Genomic DNA, 19,498 nt, shown 5'->3' on the forward strand with positions numbered 1-19,498 from the left:
TGGAAAATCTAGAGGAAATTGATAAATTCCTAGATACATACAACCTATCAAGACTGAACCAATAAATGATGCTGGGGAAGCTGGGTGTCCATATGCAAAAGAATAAAACTAGACCCCCTATAGGGATTAATAACCAGAATATATAAGGAGCTCAAACAGCTCTATAAAAAGGTATAATAATTGTAGTTTAAAATGGGCAAAAGATTTCAATAGATATTTCTCAAAAGGAGACATCCAAATGGCAAACAAGCATATGAAAAGATGCTCAACATCATTGATCATCAGATAAATGCTAATCAAAACTACAGTGAGATATTATCTCACCCCAGTTAAAATGGCTCTAATCCAAAAGACAGGCAATAACAAAGCTTATGAGCATGTGGAGAAAAGGGAACCCTCATATACTGTTGGTGGGACTGTACACCACCAATTAGTACGACCACTATAAAGAACAACTTGGAAGTTCCTCAGAAAATGAAAAAGAAAGCTACCATGTATGACCCAACAATTTCACTGCTGGTTATATACCCAAAAGAAGGCACATCAGTATATTAAAGAGGTATCTGCACTCACATGTGTGCCACAGCACTGTTCACAATATCTAAGATTTAGAAGCAACCTAAGTGTCCTTCCATAGATGAATGAATAAAGAAAACATGGTATTTACACACAGTGGAGTACTATTCAGCCTTTGTAAAGAATGAGATCCTATCATTTGCTACAACATGTATGGAACTGGAGGTCATTATGTTAAATGAAATAAGCCAGGCACAGTAGGACAAACAACACATGTTCTCACTTATTTGTGGGATCCAAAAATCAGAACAATTGAACTCATGGAGATAGAGAGCAGAAGAATGCTTAGCAGAGGCTGGGAATGGTGGGGGTTGCTTTGGGGTGGGGAGGTGGGGATGGTTATCGAGTACAAAAAAAATGGAAAGAATTAACAAGACCTGGTATTTGATAGCACAACCAAGTGACTATAGTCAATAATTTAATTGCACATTTTAAAATAACTAAAAGAGTATAATCAGATTATTTGTAACACAAAGGACAAAAGCTTGAGGGGACAGATACCCCATTTTCCATGATGTAATTATTACGCATTGCATTCCTATATCAAAATATCTCATCTACCCCATACATACCTACTATGTATCCACAAAATAAAAATATTAAAAATTTGCTTAGAAAGGAAATTTATTTATACACACGAAGGAAATAAACTTTAAAAATGAGTGTCATAAGAAATAACTCGCTTATACCTTATCTGATATATTATGAGTTAATGTACATTTAAGCACATGATTTAAAACCCTGGAAACAGCAAATCACTATCATTTTAGATGTTAATATGACCAAATATGAAATTATTCCTTCTAAGTTTAGGCTGAAGGTTATTGGGCATGAAGAAATAATTTGGACCCAGGGTATAAATATGAATGGATAAAATATTTAAAGAATGCAAACTATTTCCAGTATGTACTTATACTTCTACAAGTATATAGAAGTATCAAATGGCAGAAACTTTGACATGAAGAAAACTTGGGTTGGGTTTTGCCTACTCTGTGACTTCTGAGACTTGTTTTCCCCTCTGTATAATGGAGATTTTAAAATAAGAATACCCACCTCATAGGTTTGGTATATGGTTTAAATGAGATAGCCAAGCTTTATTTTCAAGGTAAGGGCTCAGAATATTCGTTATTATTATTGTTGAATTCAGCATCTTTTTAAAAGAATCGAATGAAATATTGATAATAAATTAACCAACCCTGCAAGTGACCTAAGGCTCACTCTCTATTCAACATATTGTTAGCCTAGTTTCAATTCTATTACACTTAAAAGAATCTCAATTAAATTATTGTAAAATAGCCTGCATTTTAAGACCACGGACTGGAGAAAACCTTTACTTTAATTAGTCTGAATTAGTGTTGCTTTTACTGCACCTGGCTCATCCTAAAAAACAGACTGTATGAAATGTCACAATATGTGCAATAAAGACCCAAAGAAAGAAACATTATTTTGAGTTGATTTTCTTTGTTTCTTTTTTCTTTTTTTTTCCCAGAGAAGTCAGTCTTTCACCAAAGGCCTATAAAGCGGAATTAGCCATACACTTTCTTGTTATTTTATTAAACCATTATAATTATCCCAGGAAAACTGGAAAACCTATGAATACATAGAAAACTAGCAAATTTGTAAGTTGGTTATAACATCAATAGGTTCTCTGGCTACCTCCTCTCTATTTCTACAATAAAGTATCTTGCTCTTTTACTATTTTAACTGTTTACTATCTGTCTTATCATTGGAATATATGCTTCGGAAATTGGCATCCTGTAATTGTGTTCACTCTTCTCACCCCAGTGACTCCTCAGTGAATGGTACTCGGTAGACACTCAGTAAATATTTGTCGAATCAATGAATAGAGGTGGAAAACTGAGTAACAGAGCTAGAAATAGTGACTAGCTTTTCTACTAGTCTTGATCCATAGATTATATACTACTCCTTTTAAATTTTATTTTTTAATTGGCAAATAATACTTGTACATATCCATGGGATGCATAGTGGTGTTTTGAGACATATAATGCGTAGTAATCAGATATATTATACTTTTAAAGAACTCCCAGAAATAGGAATTTTCGGTAGTCAGTACTAACTTGTTCAGGATATCCTCAAGTGTAACAAAACTTTTTTTTCTTGGCTCTAATTTATGTCTTCCCTTTATTCAACCTCCTCTGCAGTATGGGAGTTGGTAACCTGCATGATCCCTGCTTTTGAGTTTAATCTAAGAATATCTACAAGGTCAATGACACACTGAGTCCCAGCAGGTATATACTCTGAAGATGACAACTTTCTCCAGAGTTTGAAGACAGATGATGAAATATTGAAATGTTTCAGAAATAGACTTCTCAGAGTTGCTTTTTAGTTTTCATGGGAGAAGAGAGAAATATATAGTGATAAATTAATTCATTAAATCATAGCTAGTAAACTCATACTTAAAATGAGACATCCCATAGCTCAGTCAATATGAATATTAGATTTTTTAGAAGAAAATATTACAGTGTCATTCTTTTTAAAAAATCAGAACATATTGTATTTAAGACATACAAGATAAACTCTTGTTCATTTAAGACTAAAGTGGACTTCTGCTCTAAAATTTAATCTTTTCTCCTCAAACTAAATGTATCAGACATCACTTAGTAAATTGTAATAACTATAGCCAAATATGTACAAATATGACTAATCCGAGAGTTGGCACCAAACTAGTTTTGACCTTCCATTGTAAAATGATCCTTTATGGTCTTCCAAAAGACGTGGATGTATTTTAGGGGCCACAAACAACAATTCAAATGTCATGTTGTAAAATAAAGTAAAAACAAAGCTTCTTACATGGGAAACGAATTTTAATTAAGGTCAAGAATCTTATCTGAATTAGAGTTTATATTTGTTCCAGCCTGTACTGAACCTGTTTGACGGTTCATTCTTAACTTTGAATGACTTAAAGTCTCTCACATCATTAAGGGCATGAAAGTTAACCTACTTTAATTAAATCTGATAATTGATTGAAAGTAAAGAATACTTTGAAATAATTTCTAACTATGGAGATTGAAGAAGCTGCTCCAGAATCATTTCAATTGCTACCAAATTAACCACTCCCAGAGAGGAATGGGTAATGACATCAACCCTTTGAACCTATTGAAAACTAATCTAATTAGAGACATTTTGCTGAAAGGCAAGAGTAGATAAGAGAAGAAGGTGAGAGAGCAAAAATTGCAGCAACTTTTTTGGGGGTCTGGTTCTTGTAAAATGTATTAGTTGGGCCAGGCGCGGTGGCTCACGCTTGTAATCCCAGCACTTTGGGAGGCCGAGGCGGGCGGATCACGAGGTCAGGAGATCGAGACCATGGTGAAACCCCGTCTCTACTAAAAATACAAAAAATTAGCCGGGCGTGGTGGCGGGCGCCTGTAGTCCCAGCTACTTGGAGAGGCTGAGGCAGGAGAATGGCGTGAACCCGGGAGGCAGAGCTTGCAGTGAGCCGAGATTGCGCCACTGCACTCCAGCCTGGGCGACAGAGCGAGACTCCGTCTCAAAAAAAAAAAAAAAGGGGCGTGGGGTCACGTGTATCCAGCCTGGGAGGCGAGGGGGCGGACGAGGCGGGATCGAGACAGGTGAACCTGTCTTACTAAAAAAAAAATTAGCCGGGCATGGTGGCGGGCACCTGTAGTTCCAGCTACTTGGAGAGGCTGAGGCAGGAGAATGGCGTGAACCCGGGAGGCGGAGCTTGCAGTGAGCCGAGATCGCGCCACTGCACTCCAGCCTGGGCGACAGAGCGAGACTCCGTCTCAAAAAAAAAAGTATTAGTCACAAAAAGTATAGAGACACCTTTAGGAAACTTTCTTGTACCCACTAACGAATCAAGGAACTCAATTAAATCAAGATATTTCTAGTCTTCCAAAGATAGATAAGAGGAAGAGAAGAAAGGAGATGTGAATAAAGGGAAAAGGGGAAAGGAAAGGAAAAGCTTTTAGTTATCGAGCAATTCCTTTGTATCAGAATTCCATTAACGGTTTTTCATACATTAGCTAATATAAATCTTACATAAGAAAATTATTAGTATCCCCATTTCATAGATGAAGAAACAAAGGCACATAAAGGTAAAATGGTGAGTAATTTTCCCACAATCAGACAGTTATCTAAAAGCAACACTGTGATTTTAAACTCGGGTCTAGTCTACCAATGCCTTCATTCTTTTTAAGTATTACTCCAAATGGCTTCCAATAATAATGAAAAATAACAGTGAAACGTCCAGGAAATGCTCTAAGCAGTGTTCCTACCCACACCCTCTAAACATAATTTTCTGGATGTGATAAAATGTAGTAATTTCACCCAGTTTATTACTTGCCTTGGGGAGATTCAAATGAAGGCAGAACTGTATAAATTACAATGATGATATGGCACAAAATACACATTTAATAACTATTTACTCTTCATAATTATGATAAAAACTACAAATGTGTAACTTAAGTGGAATAGTTTACTAATTTGTTTTAGACTTAACACTAAACACCTACTAAGGAGATAATCTTGTTTCTACTAGAATACATTTGGTCAGAAGCAGAAGTTGACCACATGATGGAAAATACAATTATTGGGTGAGTGAACACTGGAGTTGGGATGAGGCTATGTACGTGTATGTCTAACACACTCAGAGCCAGCTACTCATAATTATTTGAATTGAATGTGAGTCTATATCTATCCACTATCAATCTGTTTTTGCTCATAAGTGGAAATTGGTTTATTTGTTAATAATTTAAATGCAGGAAAGCAGCAAAAGAGTCAAAGTTGATTACACTGGCAATCCCATTAGAAATGGACAAATCTTAACATTTCAAGTATATGAGTTGACTATTCTATAAGCATAATAAACCATTACAAAAATGAAAATGTCATCTAAGTGTTGATAACTAGAAAATCAGGAAGCAGGTGTAGCAGTTCTGTTTTATTTAGCTAAACTAATCCAAGTAGACCTCACTTAAGAACAAATTTATTTGATAAGCTTACCTGATGTTTTATCTCTGACATAACCTGATTTTCTGTATCTGAGCCAATCATATCATCCTACTCTTCAACTTATAAAAAAACAATTAATTCTATTTAAGTTATTGTACAATTGTGTTCTCACCAAAGTATACACAGGCACCCATTTGAAAAGCAGTGTGTATAATTATAAAGGTACTTACATATTTGGTTTCTCGACCAGCTGCTCTTGGAAGAGTTGTAGGAGTCTGTATGAAAATAAAAACAATTATACATCTGAAATAATAAAGTAAATAATAACAGACTCAACTTCTGGAATGTGTTCACCTTCTTCTCAATTGAGACTTTCTAAACATTGCTCTCTCTATACAATATCTTTTTTAGAAAATTATTTTATAAAATGATATCACTTGATTATTCTTTTCACTGACTATCAGCTTTCTGGTAATTTCTCCTTATTTATTGATGATGTTAACTCATGGATCATAATAGTTCTTTCCTCATGTTTCTTCCATAATTTTTGCCTATTTCAAAATTCATGTAGAAATCTCTGTCTTTTCAATTTTTTGAGCTCCTCAATTACAAAGATGTTCTCATCTACTCCATTTCAATCATAAAGATGTTCTCATCTACTCCATTTCAGTCATTCACTCCCAGAAAGCTCCTTAACTTTACCTTCACCAGTAAAACAGAAACTCTCAGAAATTTCAATTACAAATGTCCCACACTCAGAACTCTACCTCCTATCCACCTTATTCATTTCTCTAGTGCTACTAGTGCAACATCCACATCATTGAGACTTCCAAATCACTGACCTTCATCACCTTTATTCTGGCTTTACCTCTTAGCTCATATTATTTAATATTATAAGCCATTTTAATACTTTCATTTTTTATCTTCCTCTCTTCCTGTGACAAGTTCACTTCCAAAAAAAAAAAAAAGAACTCAACCCTAAATTGACCTTACCATCCATTTTTCTCCATACTTGTATCTGAGAAGCAAAACACTGTTGGAGAAACTCTTTCAAACAAACTAATTAATTTTATTTTAAATTAATAATTATCAATTTCAAATGTGCAGTACTGCCCCAAATTTTTCTTTTGTAGGCCCACTTTCTGAGATGAAATAGCTATTTGATTCATTCATCCACTCAATACATATTTGTGTATCTACTGTGTGTGCCAGTCACTGTTCTACACCCCTGGGACTTATTGGTGAACAAAAGAGACAAAGATGTCCTGCCATTGAGGAGTTCACATTCTGGAAGAAAAGAAATAAGCAATGAAATCATAAATAAGTGAATTATATGTTAGAAAGGAATAAATGCAATGAAAAAGAGTAGAAATAATTTGAAGCCTATGGTAATATACGCTTCCAGATAAAAATTTATTTGCTTCTACAAAATACCTTGTATTTTTCTGGAACACCTAGATGTTAAGGAGGTCAAGAGTGCTGGGAGTTTACAATTTTAAATTAGATGATCAGTGTTGAGAAGGTGACATTTGAAGGAGACTTCAAAGACTTGAAGGAGTAAGGGAGTTGAGTATGTAGTATTCTAGATAAAGAGCATTCCAAAAAGAGAGAACAAGTGCAAAGTTTCTAAGGTGGATTCTCTCCTCTGAGAATGGTGGATAGAAAACTGGAAGTAATCTTTCCACAAAGGACAATAAAAAATCTGACCAATATATTGAAAAATATTTAATCAAAAACATCAATGAACTAAAAAGAAAGTGAATAATTACTGGGCAAAATCAAAAGAGGATGGGAACCTGAAGAGAGAAGCCCAACATTTCAGAACTGCTTTTGCCCTGGGGATGTTTGCAAATAATGATGAGCTGCTTGAGAAGCTCACCCAAACTTTTGATATCTCACAGGTATAGAGAGAGAAAGTCAACCAGGACTTGCCAAAAACAGATTGAGCCCCTAGGAGTAAGAGTGACCCAGAAGACTCACATGGTCTTCAGCCTGGTATCAAATCATCTGAAGATGACTGTCTAGAAAAAATCATCTCAGAACCTTAAATTAAATTCAGGTAGTTTTTTCTTGCTAACGCTCCCAATGTCTGACAGAAACAAAGAAAAGACTTTCTATGGAAAGGTAATATCATCTGAAGTCTCCATTTCTATTAAGAAATTTTCAAATAGGATGTCTAGCATATAATCAGATTCAGATACACAAAAAGGCAAGACAATGTGAATGAGGATGAGCAGAAATAATAAACAACCAAAAAAGACCCACAGAGATTAAGAAATGTGTCTTTCCAGAACCAGACTGAAAACAACCATACTTAACCATGATTTTGGAGATAAAGGTTAAGCTGAAAAATTTTCACAGTATGCTAGAAACTATAAAATGATCAGTGATATAACTGATTTGAAAAGAAACTAAATGTGCTAAGACAGGGGCATGCTTGACACATCCAAGGCACAACAAGGAGGCTAGCAGGCTGGGATGGAGTGAGTAAAGGAGAGAGTTGGAAGAAAGCCAGTCACGGAGGTATTGGGGCACCAGACCATACAGGCCCTTCCAGGACCTTGTGAAGACTTTGCTTATATTCTGAGGTTTGAAATGTGTAAGCACTTCTGGTTTTAAATAGAGGAGGGTCATGATCTGACTTATACTTTAAAAGGGTTTTCTGCGTTTGATGTGTTAAGAATAAACTATTGTGAGTCAGGGGTATAGGGACAAAACTCTTGTACTATCCAGCAAAACATGGTGGCTCAGTAGTGCAGAAGCCATGAAATAATCATAGTCGACATATTCTGAAGCTATAGAAATAGAATTTCTAGTAGAAGAGATGTGAAATGTGAGAGAAAGAGAAGAAGAAGACATGACACCAAAGTTTTTGGCCTTGAGCAAATGAAAGAGTGAAATTCTACCAATGGAGATGAGAAGGCACCATATGGAATCATTTTGTGGGAGAAAATCTAGATTTTATTTGTATGCATATTGAGGATAAGACGTTTGTTAGAAGTCTAAGTGGAAACGAAGATAGGTATTTGGAAGTCTGCAGTTTGAGAGAGAATCCTGGACTAGAAATAGAGTTGTCAGCATATATGTAGTTAGTTTTTATAACATAAAACAGGGTGAGATCACCAAAGGAATGAATATAGAGAGGAATGAGAAGTTTGAGGACTCATGACTACAGCATTCCAACATTAACAGTTTGGGAAGAAGAAGATGAACCAGCAAAGGAGACTAAGAAATAATAATAAAAAGGGAGATAGAGGAAAAACCGATAGAGTATGGAGCTCTAAAATACTCTAGAGGAAAATATATCAAAGAGGAGGGTATGAGCAACTATCTCAAATTCTGTTGCTGTCATCTCAACTCAGGACTGGGTTTATTGCAATGCAGAGGACTTCAGGAACCTTGGAAAAAGTGGTTTTGGTGACATAAAAAAGGGGATTTAAGAGGAAACTGGAGAAAAGGAATTGAAAGTAGAATATATAAACTTTTTTTAACTTTTTCAAATTCATCCTCATCACACCTTCTTCCCTTAATCTTGGCTAATGATCTTACATTTTACTTCATTGAAAGGTGTTAGTTATGAAATAACTAAGGATACTGGTTATAAAATCATTTCTCTTCCACCAAACTACAAACATTCTTGCATCTGTAGCTGTCATGTCCTTTATTTTCCATTCTGTTACAATAGAGGACATTTCCAGCTTCTTACCAAATGGTCTTAGCATATTTGGGCCGCTGTAACAAAATATTATTGACTGGGCAGCTTATAAACAACAGAAATTTATTTTCCACAGTTCTGGAGGCTGCGAGGTCTAAAATCCAGGCACTAGCAGATTTGGTGTCTGGTGAGGGCCCACTTCTGGTTCATAGATGGTGCCATCTTGCATGTCTTTACATGGTGGAAAGGGTAAGAGGTTTCTCTCTGGACCGTTTTGTAACAGAACTTATCCCATTCATAAGGTCCCCATCCTCACAACCCAATCATTTTCTAATGGCCCCACCTCCTAATACCTTCATATATTTCAACATATGAATTCTGAGTGGGTGGGTGGGGCACAAATATTCAGACCTTTATTTCCCTTTCTTCTCTAGAATTAGTACTTCTTTCTCTACTGAGACCAATGCCACAGTATGCAAATTTGATCTTGTCATTTTCAGCTTCACAAAACAAAAAATTCTTTCTTGACCTCACTACCAACCTCATTTCCTTTTCCTTTTAACAGCCAAACATTTCAAAATAGTTGTTTTGTTTTGTTCTGTTTTTACGTATTCTATCCCTGCTTTCTCATGCCACAACACATTTAAACATCAGAGATAAGGAGATCAATGGGGTGAAGTGAGGGACTAAAATCTGAGGGTAGTAAAAAGAGGTAACGATGAAGACAATATCAAAGTGGTCCTTCAGCCTTCGGGGAGAAAATAGTTAACTATAGGTTTCAACAACTGGCCAGCTTCTGATGAATCTTTCCCTTGATCCCTTCTCAGCAATGACGACTGGGACAGCTATTGGAAGAGAAGAATATACCATAAGCAGAGGTGCAGGGAGGCAGAAAGGAGGGTCAGGGTCACTAGAGTAGAGAGGAAGTGGCAAGTGGGAACTGGTTGATAATATGGCGCTTCTCCCTTCTGAAGCACACGCTCCTCCTGCTCTTAAAGAATAAATAAATAAACCTCACCAGAATTAGCAAGTGCTAGGACTTGGGCTTCAGGACCTGCCACCCCAGGCACCAAGCATATATACACCCAACTTAGCTGACATGCTCAGGAATATTTGAGTTTCCATGGAAACACAATAAGACATCTGAAAAACTTAAATACTATAAAAGAAAACAATGTTTCCTCTATTCCACTCCTAAGTATTTACCCAAGATAAGTGAAATCATATATCCATACAAAGTCCTGTTTACAAATGTTCTTGGCAGCTTTATTAGTAATAGCTCCGAATTAGAAATAACCCAGCCATCTATTAACTGGTGAGTAGATAAATAAAGGATGGAACATCCACACTGTAGACTGCTAATCAGCAATTAAAAAAAAAAGAGCTACTGATTCATGCAATAATATGAATGAATTTCAAATGCCTTCTACTAAGTAGAGGCTAAAGCGACTACAGACTATATAATTACATTTATATGATATTCTTGAAAAGGCAAAAGCATAAGAACACATGAAAAGATAACTGGTTTCTCAGGACTTGCATTGGAGGGAAGTATATACTAAAAAGGAGCACAAGGAACTTTTTCAGTTGATGGAAATGTTTTGTTTGGAATGTGGTAGTAATTATATGATTGGATTCTTTTGTCAAAACTCAGGACTGTAAACTAAAAGGATGGAGTTTACAGTGATTAAATTATACCTCAATAAATCTGATTTAGAAGAAAAAACTATGTTAGCTTCAACAAAGAATGTAATACAGGAATTGAAGGAAAGAATAGATACTGAACAAAATCTTGAACTGGAATATTAGATCAAGGATTCCTCTTGAAGGAATTAGAAGATAATAAATGGAAAAATATGAAGAGTAAGAGACATGAAATATACAATCAAAAGTGACAAAATCAGTATTATGAGAGTCCCATGTGGGAATACATATTTGTAAAAATAATGATCAAAAATTACCGAGAATACAGTAACCAAAACAGAGATATGGATCAATGGAACAGAACAGAGCCCTCAGAAATAACGCTGCATATCTACAACTATCTGATCTTTGACAAACCTGACAAAAACAAGCAATGGGGAAAGGATTCCCTATTTAATAAATGGTGCTGGGAAAACTGGCTAGCCATATGTAGAAAGCTGAAACTGGATCCCTTCCTTACACCTTATACAAAAATTAATTCAAGATGGATTAAAGACTTACATGTTAGACCTAAAACCATAAAAACCCTAGAAGAAAACCTAGGCATTACCATTCAGGACATAGGCATGGGCAAGGACTTCACGTCTAAAACACCAAAAGCAATGGCAACAAAAGCCAAAATTGATAAATGGGATCTAATTAAACTAAAGAGCTTCTGCACAGCAAAAGAAACTACCATCAGAGTGAACAGGCAACCTACAAAATGGGAGAAAATTTTCGCAACCTACTCATCTGACAAAGGGCTAATATCCAGAATCTACAATGAACTCAAACAAATTTACAAGAAAAAAACAAACAACCCCATCAAAAAGTGGGCAAAGGACATGAACAGACACTTCTCAAAAGAAGACATTTATGCAGCCAAAAAACACACGCAAAAATGCTCATCATCACTGGCCATCAGAGAAATGCAAATCAAAACCACAATGAGATACCATCTCACACCAGTTAGAATGGCCATCATTAAAAAGTCAGGAAACAACAGATGCTGGAGAGGATGTGGAGAAATAGGAACACTTTTACACTGTTGGTGGGACTGTAAACTAGTTCAACCATTGTGGAAGTCAGTGTGGCGATTCCTCAGGGATCTGGAACTAGAAATACCATTTGACCCAGCCATCCCATTACTGGGTATATACCCAGAGGACTATAAATCATGCTGCTATAAAGACACATGCATACGTATGTTTACTGCGGCACTATTCACAACAGCAAAGACTTGGAACCAACCCAAATGTCCAACAACGATAGACTGGATTAAGAAAATGTGGCACATATACACCATGGAATACTATGCAGCCATAAAAAATGATGAGTTCATGTCCTTTGTAGGGACATGGATGAAACTGGAAACCATCATTCTCAGTAAACTATCTCAAGGACAAAAAAAACAAACACCGCATGTTCTCACTTATAGGTGGGAATTGAACAATGAGAACAGATGGACACAGGAAGGGGAACATCACACTCTGGGGACTGCTGTTGGGTGGGGAGAGGGGGGAGGGATAGCATTAGAAGATACGCCTAATGCTAAATGACGAGTTGATGGGTGCAGCACACCAACATGGCACATGGATACATATGTAACAAACCTGCACATTGTGCACATGTACCCTAAAACTTAAAGCACAATTAAAAAAAAAAAAAAAAAACAATGAATTCAAACCAGAAACAGTAAACAGACATCCATATGTAGGCCAAAATGTTTTGTTTGAATTTAACAAATTCAAATATTTGAAGATTGTATATAAAAATCTAGATTGGATTAAGAAAATGTGGCACATATACACCATGGAATACTATGCAGCCATAAAAAGGATAAATTCATGTCCTTTGCAGGGACATGGATGAAGCTGAAAACCATCATTCTGAGCAAACTATCACAAGGATAGAAAACCAAACACATTTTCTCACTTATAGGTGGGAACTGAGCAAGGAGAACACTTGGACACAGCGGGGGGAACATCACACACCAGGGCCTGTCATAGGGTGGGGGGCGAGGCTGGGGGAGGAATAGCATGAGGAGAAATACATAGTGTAAATGACAAGTTAATGGGTGCAGCAAACCAACATGGCATATGTATACCTATGTAACAAAACTGCACGTTGTGCACATGTATCCTAGAACTTAAAGTATAATACAAAAAAAATTCAAAAAAAAAAAAATTACCGAGAATGTAAGGGGAAGAAAAGATTGAACACGTCATGTGAAAGGTCATAGAAGGTAACAATCAAAATACGTAAGAAAAAAATGCATACCTAAATACATCATGAAAAATATCTGTAAGATCATACATAAAGTTTTAAAAGCTATAGAGCAATTCTGTAAATGATCACTCTATAGCAGAGGAACAAGTATCATGCTGACAAAATACTTCCTAAATATGTTGTTGAAGAAAAAGAAACCTAGGGGGAAAATGTTGAAGAAAGAGTACCTACAATCTTACTTGCAGCAAAACTATAATTTAAATGAAAAGGCAAAATAAAGATGTTATCGTGAACAGAGTTCACAAAATCTACACAAAAAGATCTTGCTTTATACAACTTGAAGCAAGATTCCAACAAGAAAAACAATAAATCCAGGAAAAAGCTTTGAATGTGTGCAAAATAAGGATCGAAATCAGAAATAAGTATCTAAACAAAGGAAAGATCAAGAAGTATTCAGACATAAAGTTCAAAACAATACTAATAAATTGTATATATATGTGCTTGTGTTTGTATATACAGGTTGATTAAAAACAAGTAGAAAGTGAAAAGTGCTATAGTACTTACAAAATTTTGGGAAAAGGCATTTATATGTTTTAAAATTGGTACAAAATTAAGCTTAATAACTGTCTTTAATAATGTATATGTCACTACCAGAAGTAACAAGATATAAAGCAAAATTTTCAAAATGTTCAAACAAGTAAATATCAAAATTGCCTAAAGAAAGCAGAAAAAAACAAGAGAAATAAAAACATTTTAAATAGAAAACATGAAATAAGATAGCAAAACTTCACCCTAACATAACAAGAATTGCAATAATTATAAATGGCTTAAGGTCTCTGGTAAATAGAATCTAATTGAATGTAAAACTTATATGCAGAAATATGCTGCTCTGAGAAAATTAGACAAAAGGGTATGAAAAAAAGTAAAGTAGCAGTAAAAGATACATCTAGGACAACAAGAATTAGAAATTATAAAGTCACTATTTTAATACTCAAGAGAAAAACCTTAAGTTAAAAAATGATTATATATGCTGATAAAGCTTCTAAAAACTCAAAAACGATAATGAATGCCAACACACAAGCACCAGCAATATGGTTTCAAAATATACAAGTCAAATCTAATAAACACTTCTTTAGACTTATCTCTCTCTGACCCTTGGCCGCAATCAACACAATTATATTCGCAAACACTCTTTTCTTACAGCTTCCATGATATCACATTGCTCTGATTTTCCTTACCATAAAAGCCTTTTCATTCTCATTTGCTCATCTCCACCTTCTTTGTCAGACCTGTGATGTTATGTTCCTTGGAACTCCGTACAGGACACTCACGGTGTCTACGTGCCAGTGACCCTCAAATATCTCCGATCAGCTTCAAACACACAGGTTTAAGCTTTCTTGATAAGCACTTCAAACTCATCCTTGTCTAAAACTGACACAACCCTCTGCCTGCCACTATACAGCTCTTCCTTCGCTGTTGTCTATCCTCAAAGCAGAGACCTGCAGTATTCTCTCTCCTTCACTACTCGCACCCAAACTCTCCGCAAGCCTCAAACCGTCATGCTTCTCTCCAGTTCTTCTGAGCCCACTCTATCCAGACCACCATCACTGACTATTTCCCTGACTGCAGCAGCCTCCTCACAGCAGCCATATTGTTCATCTTCTGTGGTTTCATATTATTCCCACCATGGTTTTATGTCTCCCCATTTTCTTTGGAATCCAAGCTTCATGCCATGGCAAGTAAGTGTTTAAATCACTGTGCTTAACCCAGTTTCTCAACATCATTTGCATTGTTCATCCCTAGCTCAGTGTACAGCAAGCTCATTGGCTAACTTCTTTATCTTCATACACACTAAGCTCTTTCATGCTTCAGGAAATTTACACATGCCTGTTTCTCTACCTGAAAGCTGTTATTCCCGATCAAAATTTCTGTGGCTGGCTCTTTTCCATCTTTGGGTCTCAGCTTGAATTCTACCCCTTGATCACTACATTCAAAGCATGTACCTTAGGTTACTCAGCCTTGCTTATGTTCCTAGTGCCTTGCAGCACCAGACTTATGGTAGGTGCTTAATAAATACCTGTTGAATGAAAAATTGCCTTAAATGTAGTGGCCTAAAATACAGGTTTTTTTTTAACACCATGAGTATTAAGTATTCGTTAAAGAAACCAGTAATATAGATTATTATTCATATATAACTTCTTAAATCCTATTCTCATTATATTTAACATACTACAGGTCTTTTACATGTTCAATGAATGAAATACGAAAAAATATATTTTAAAATTGATATAATATCTTTGACAAATCAAAGTTTTAGATTAAAAGGCTTAAAGGATATACAACAAAATAGACTTCAAATACAGAAATTACAATTATCCACTTGTGAGTCCTCTGCTAAAATATAATTAATATGACAATAATTGATTACTGGGTTTTATATGTCATTACTAATGGATATTTATTGATAATATTCCAATTGAAAATTAGGATTGCTGTTCTAGTTATGTGTAGTTCTGTACATTTGAAAATTACTTTAGACACACAGTGTCCCATATTTTAAGAAAGGACAGGAAAAAAGTATACTAATTCCAAGGAAATAAATAAATAAGGCTGACCAAAAAAAACAGTAACTAATAACTAACAATTATCAATAAAGGCAAAATCATACGCATTTTGAAATTTGGATGAGTAGAGCTTAAGTGTTTGAAAAAAATAACTTGGAGAAATATGTTATTTTATCCTAACAAATGAAAATAACTACTTTATAAGAAGGAAATACGTACTCAATTACAACAATTAATAGTTTAGTAGTACTCTAACAATCTAAAATATCCAGTTTTATTTCCCTTTGAGTCAAAGAATAATGAAATAGATTCAATCAGCAAAAAGAAAAAGAAACTCTAGAAATAATACTTCCGTTAAAGCTCTTAGACTAATTTTACTTTAGTCTACTTCATTTTTTACTTCTCTATTTTTAAGTGGCTATAAATTCCATAAATATTGAATCTATAATTTGAGTGAGAATGAGCCACAAATTATACATTCTAAATGTCAATGTAAAAAAAAAAACATAGTCTAATATGTTGGCTTTCAAACTGTTTTGAACTTGACCCACAGAAATAGATTTTACTTTGCAACCCTGTATACACTTACCTTGCATTATATGTGTACATGTAAACAAATGTCAACAAAACCTATACATTACGTGAAACCAAGTGTAATATTTACTATCTTTAAAATTCTACAAAAAGGACTGATTGCTATTCACTAAATTTATTTCTCAATTCACTTTTGGACCTTGACTTGCAGTTTGGAAATCATTGATCTAATAAATCTTATGGTTCCATAAATTATATTAAATACATACATACTTTGACTGTGTCAGAACCCAACAATGTCTTTGGGGACCTTGAAGGAGAATCAGAAGAATGCTGAAAAAAAAAAGGAAGGAAAGAAGAAGAGAAAAGGAAAGAAAAGGACAAGCCTGTGAGGCATCATACTAAAGTAGAGGAAAATGAAGAGAAGCAAAGCAAATGTTTGAATTGCACATTCTAGTCTAAGGCATTACCATAGACAAGGAATCCTGTAAGACCTTATCAATGGTAGCACAGAGCTCTTCAGTTTGCTGCCTGAGCTGTGCAGGAAAATAGAGCTGGAAGAATTGAAACCAGGTACTGGGTTAGCAATAAGTTTTGGAATTGCATACCAAAAGCAGGGGTAATCTGAAGTTATTACCTCCACTGGTGGTTCTAGTGTGTTGTCCTTGGAGACACTTTCAGTCTTGGCTGGTTCATCTAGTGCCTAGTGATAAATGAAATAGTTCTTATATGAGGCCTCTAGTCATACAACTGGAGTAGAAAAGTATCTTCAAAGAAAGCCTTGTATGTATTAATATTCCAAGAAAAAAATATTTAAAGTATTTGATGAGCTATTCTTTAACAGGAAGACATTTTTCTTTTAGGTCTTAAGTTTAAGTCTTTAATCCATCTTGAGTAAATTTTTGTATAAGGTGTAAGGAAGGGGTCCAGTTTCAGTTTTCTGCATATGGCTAGCCAGTTTTCCCAACATTGTTTATTAAATAGGGAATCCTTTCCCCATTGCTTGTTTTTGTCAGGTTTGTCAAAGATCAGATGGTTGCAGATGTGTGGCATTATTTCTGAGGCCTCTGTTCTGTTCCATTGGTCTATATATCTCTTTTGGTACCAGTACCATGCTGCTTTGGTTACTGTAGCCTTGTAGTATAGTTTGAAGTCAGGTAGCGTGATGCCTCCAGCTTTGTTCTTTTCGCTTATGCAGTCAATTTGGCTTCAGATTCTCTGTCTCTCTAATGATGGCAACTAGCCAAAATCTCTATTCCATTGTTTTTTCCTCAGCTGGGCCTAATGGGCACATTCAATAGTCATCCAGAGAATTGGGCAGTTTATCTACAACATTTAGGGCTCCTTTTAGCACTCTCTTTTCTGGATTCTCCCCTCACATTCTAGTTTCTGTATGACCTTACACTGTTCTCTGTTTCCTCATCTAATAAGTCTGCTGGGTTGTTGCTGAATTTTCACTACTTCATTGTGCCAGATAAGGGACTACCCATAAGGTGAAAAACTATAAAATCTAGAAACCAACCTAGTGCCATACTTTTATGCAAGCGTTGACTCTACTACAGTTTCTACCTGCCTTGGTCATGCTTCAGTACCTTCAGATAGTTTTTTATATTCTTATCCAGAGTTTATCATTGTTATCTGTAAAACAGTTGGCCTAATACAAGCTACTTCTCTATTTGCAGAAGCAGAATAAGGCAAGCTAATTTAAAATTAATTCAAATTTCGATTTTCAGCACATATTTTCTTAATCACAGAGATTGCATAAATTCAGTCTCAAACCTGTCTCAGGGTAGGCTTGTGACTAAAGGTTATTTTTTCCTACCCTAAGCCTAGGTTGATATAAGAAAATCTTATGGCAATTCACAGTGGCTCACACCTGTAATCCTAGCACTTTGGGAGGCTGAGGCAGAAGGATCACTTGAGCCCAGGAGTTCAAGACCAGCCGGGACAACACAGTGAGATCCCATCTCTATAAAAAATTTTAAAAATTAGCTGAATGTGGTGGCATACACCTGTAGTTTCAGAAACTTGAAAAACTGAGGCAGGAAGATGGTTGAGCCCAGGAGTTCAAGACTGCAGTGAGCTCTGATCACACCGTTGCACTCTAGCCTGGGCAACAGAGTAAGACACTGTCTCTAAAACAGTAAAAATAAAAAAGCGGGGTTGGCATTTCCCTTTGAAAATGGTTTTTTTTAATCATACTTCTTGCAACTGAGAGTGTAACAATTCAAAAATCTTGACTTCTTAACGGAGATGCAATTCCTGGTCTCTATCTTACCAGAGCATCAGCACCGTGATAAACGTTCTGAATTTCAGCCTGCTTTTAGTATTTGACCCTTGGGGATTTCCCCCACTTTTTTTTATGAACTCAGCTTTATACTGGGTTGAACACACACAAAATTGTCAGTATTCAACTGAAAAATACTTGCCAAGATGGCAATTTCGTGTGGCTTGACTTGTTTTTTAATCCAATTTTTAAATTGATCATCGAATATAGGTATTTTACAACAGGAAGTTTTTCAAGCAATCTAGTTTCAATATACTTTCAAAGTTTGAAAATCTATAGCTAGAAAGGTTACACAAAAAATATATGCCATGAGTTCTGAAGACAGTTACAAAAGAGGTTACCAAAAATTTAATAAGCATTTGTAGGCACAAGACAGTTATTTTCAAGAGAAATATCATCACTTGAATATATATGTTCTGGTAGATTTGTAAACAGAAAAATCAAAGATTCAGTTCTCTATTGTCATGTATTTTATAACTTTTTAGAATTACAGGTTCCCTTCTCCTCTTATTTAGATTTACCTCCTATTTCTCATTTCTTTATTCCCATTCTGAGGTAGACATATCCTGACAGAAGGTGTTATGCCAGCTGTGAAACCATGGACTCCATTGCTCATCAAAATCTCTTTTCCTCCTTCTAACAACCAGGGATCTCCATCCAGAACTATTAGCCTTGACCAAGAGGTACCAGGTCCAGATGCTAGAACTGCCATTTTGGCATGGGATATACCCCTAAGAATTCAGAAAACTGACTTTAAAAGATACAATTTTACCATCCCATGTTTTAATAGCTCATAAAGGTAAATATTGTCTGGAAATTTTGTTTTCAAAATCCACTTCTCTGTATTAAATAACAAAATTTGGAAGGTTGGTTATGATAACCTAATAAAAACATTCAAGATTGCTTCTTTCCTACCATAACAAAAATCTGTTTTGTGCTTTCTTTTGTCATTCTTTAAAATTATGATTAATCATGAGAAATGATTGGCAGGGAACTGAAAATTTCACAAAAATAACTCTTCACTGGTGTTCAGATGGT

The 19,498-nt window shown here is 35.5% G+C and overlaps 1 protein-coding gene across 4 annotated transcripts in view; it reads right to left on the reverse strand.

Annotated features, from left to right (window-relative positions):
* MLIP (muscular LMNA interacting protein) overlaps nucleotides 1–19,498 on the reverse strand; it is a 154,729-nt gene that overhangs the window by 89,142 nt on the left and 46,089 nt on the right. For 3 of the 4 annotated variants that reach the window (XM_012501894.2, XM_030803440.1, XM_030803438.1), the window contains 4 exons: nucleotides 16,811–16,876; nucleotides 16,644–16,727; nucleotides 16,447–16,506; nucleotides 5,739–5,783 (listed from right to left, as the gene is read on the reverse strand). In XM_012501894.2, the coding sequence (XP_012357348.1) occupies nucleotides 5,739–5,783; nucleotides 16,447–16,506; nucleotides 16,644–16,727; nucleotides 16,811–16,876 (255 nt within the window). The remainder of the gene's footprint in view (nucleotides 1–5,738; nucleotides 5,784–16,446; nucleotides 16,507–16,643; nucleotides 16,728–16,810; nucleotides 16,877–19,498) is intronic. The other variant, XM_030803439.1, reaches the window with a different exon arrangement.

The sequence above is a fragment of the Nomascus leucogenys genome, chromosome 22a (assembly GCF_006542625.1).
Source record: "Nomascus leucogenys isolate Asia chromosome 22a, Asia_NLE_v1, whole genome shotgun sequence".
Classification (NCBI taxonomy): Eukaryota; Metazoa; Chordata; class Mammalia; order Primates; family Hylobatidae; genus Nomascus; species Nomascus leucogenys.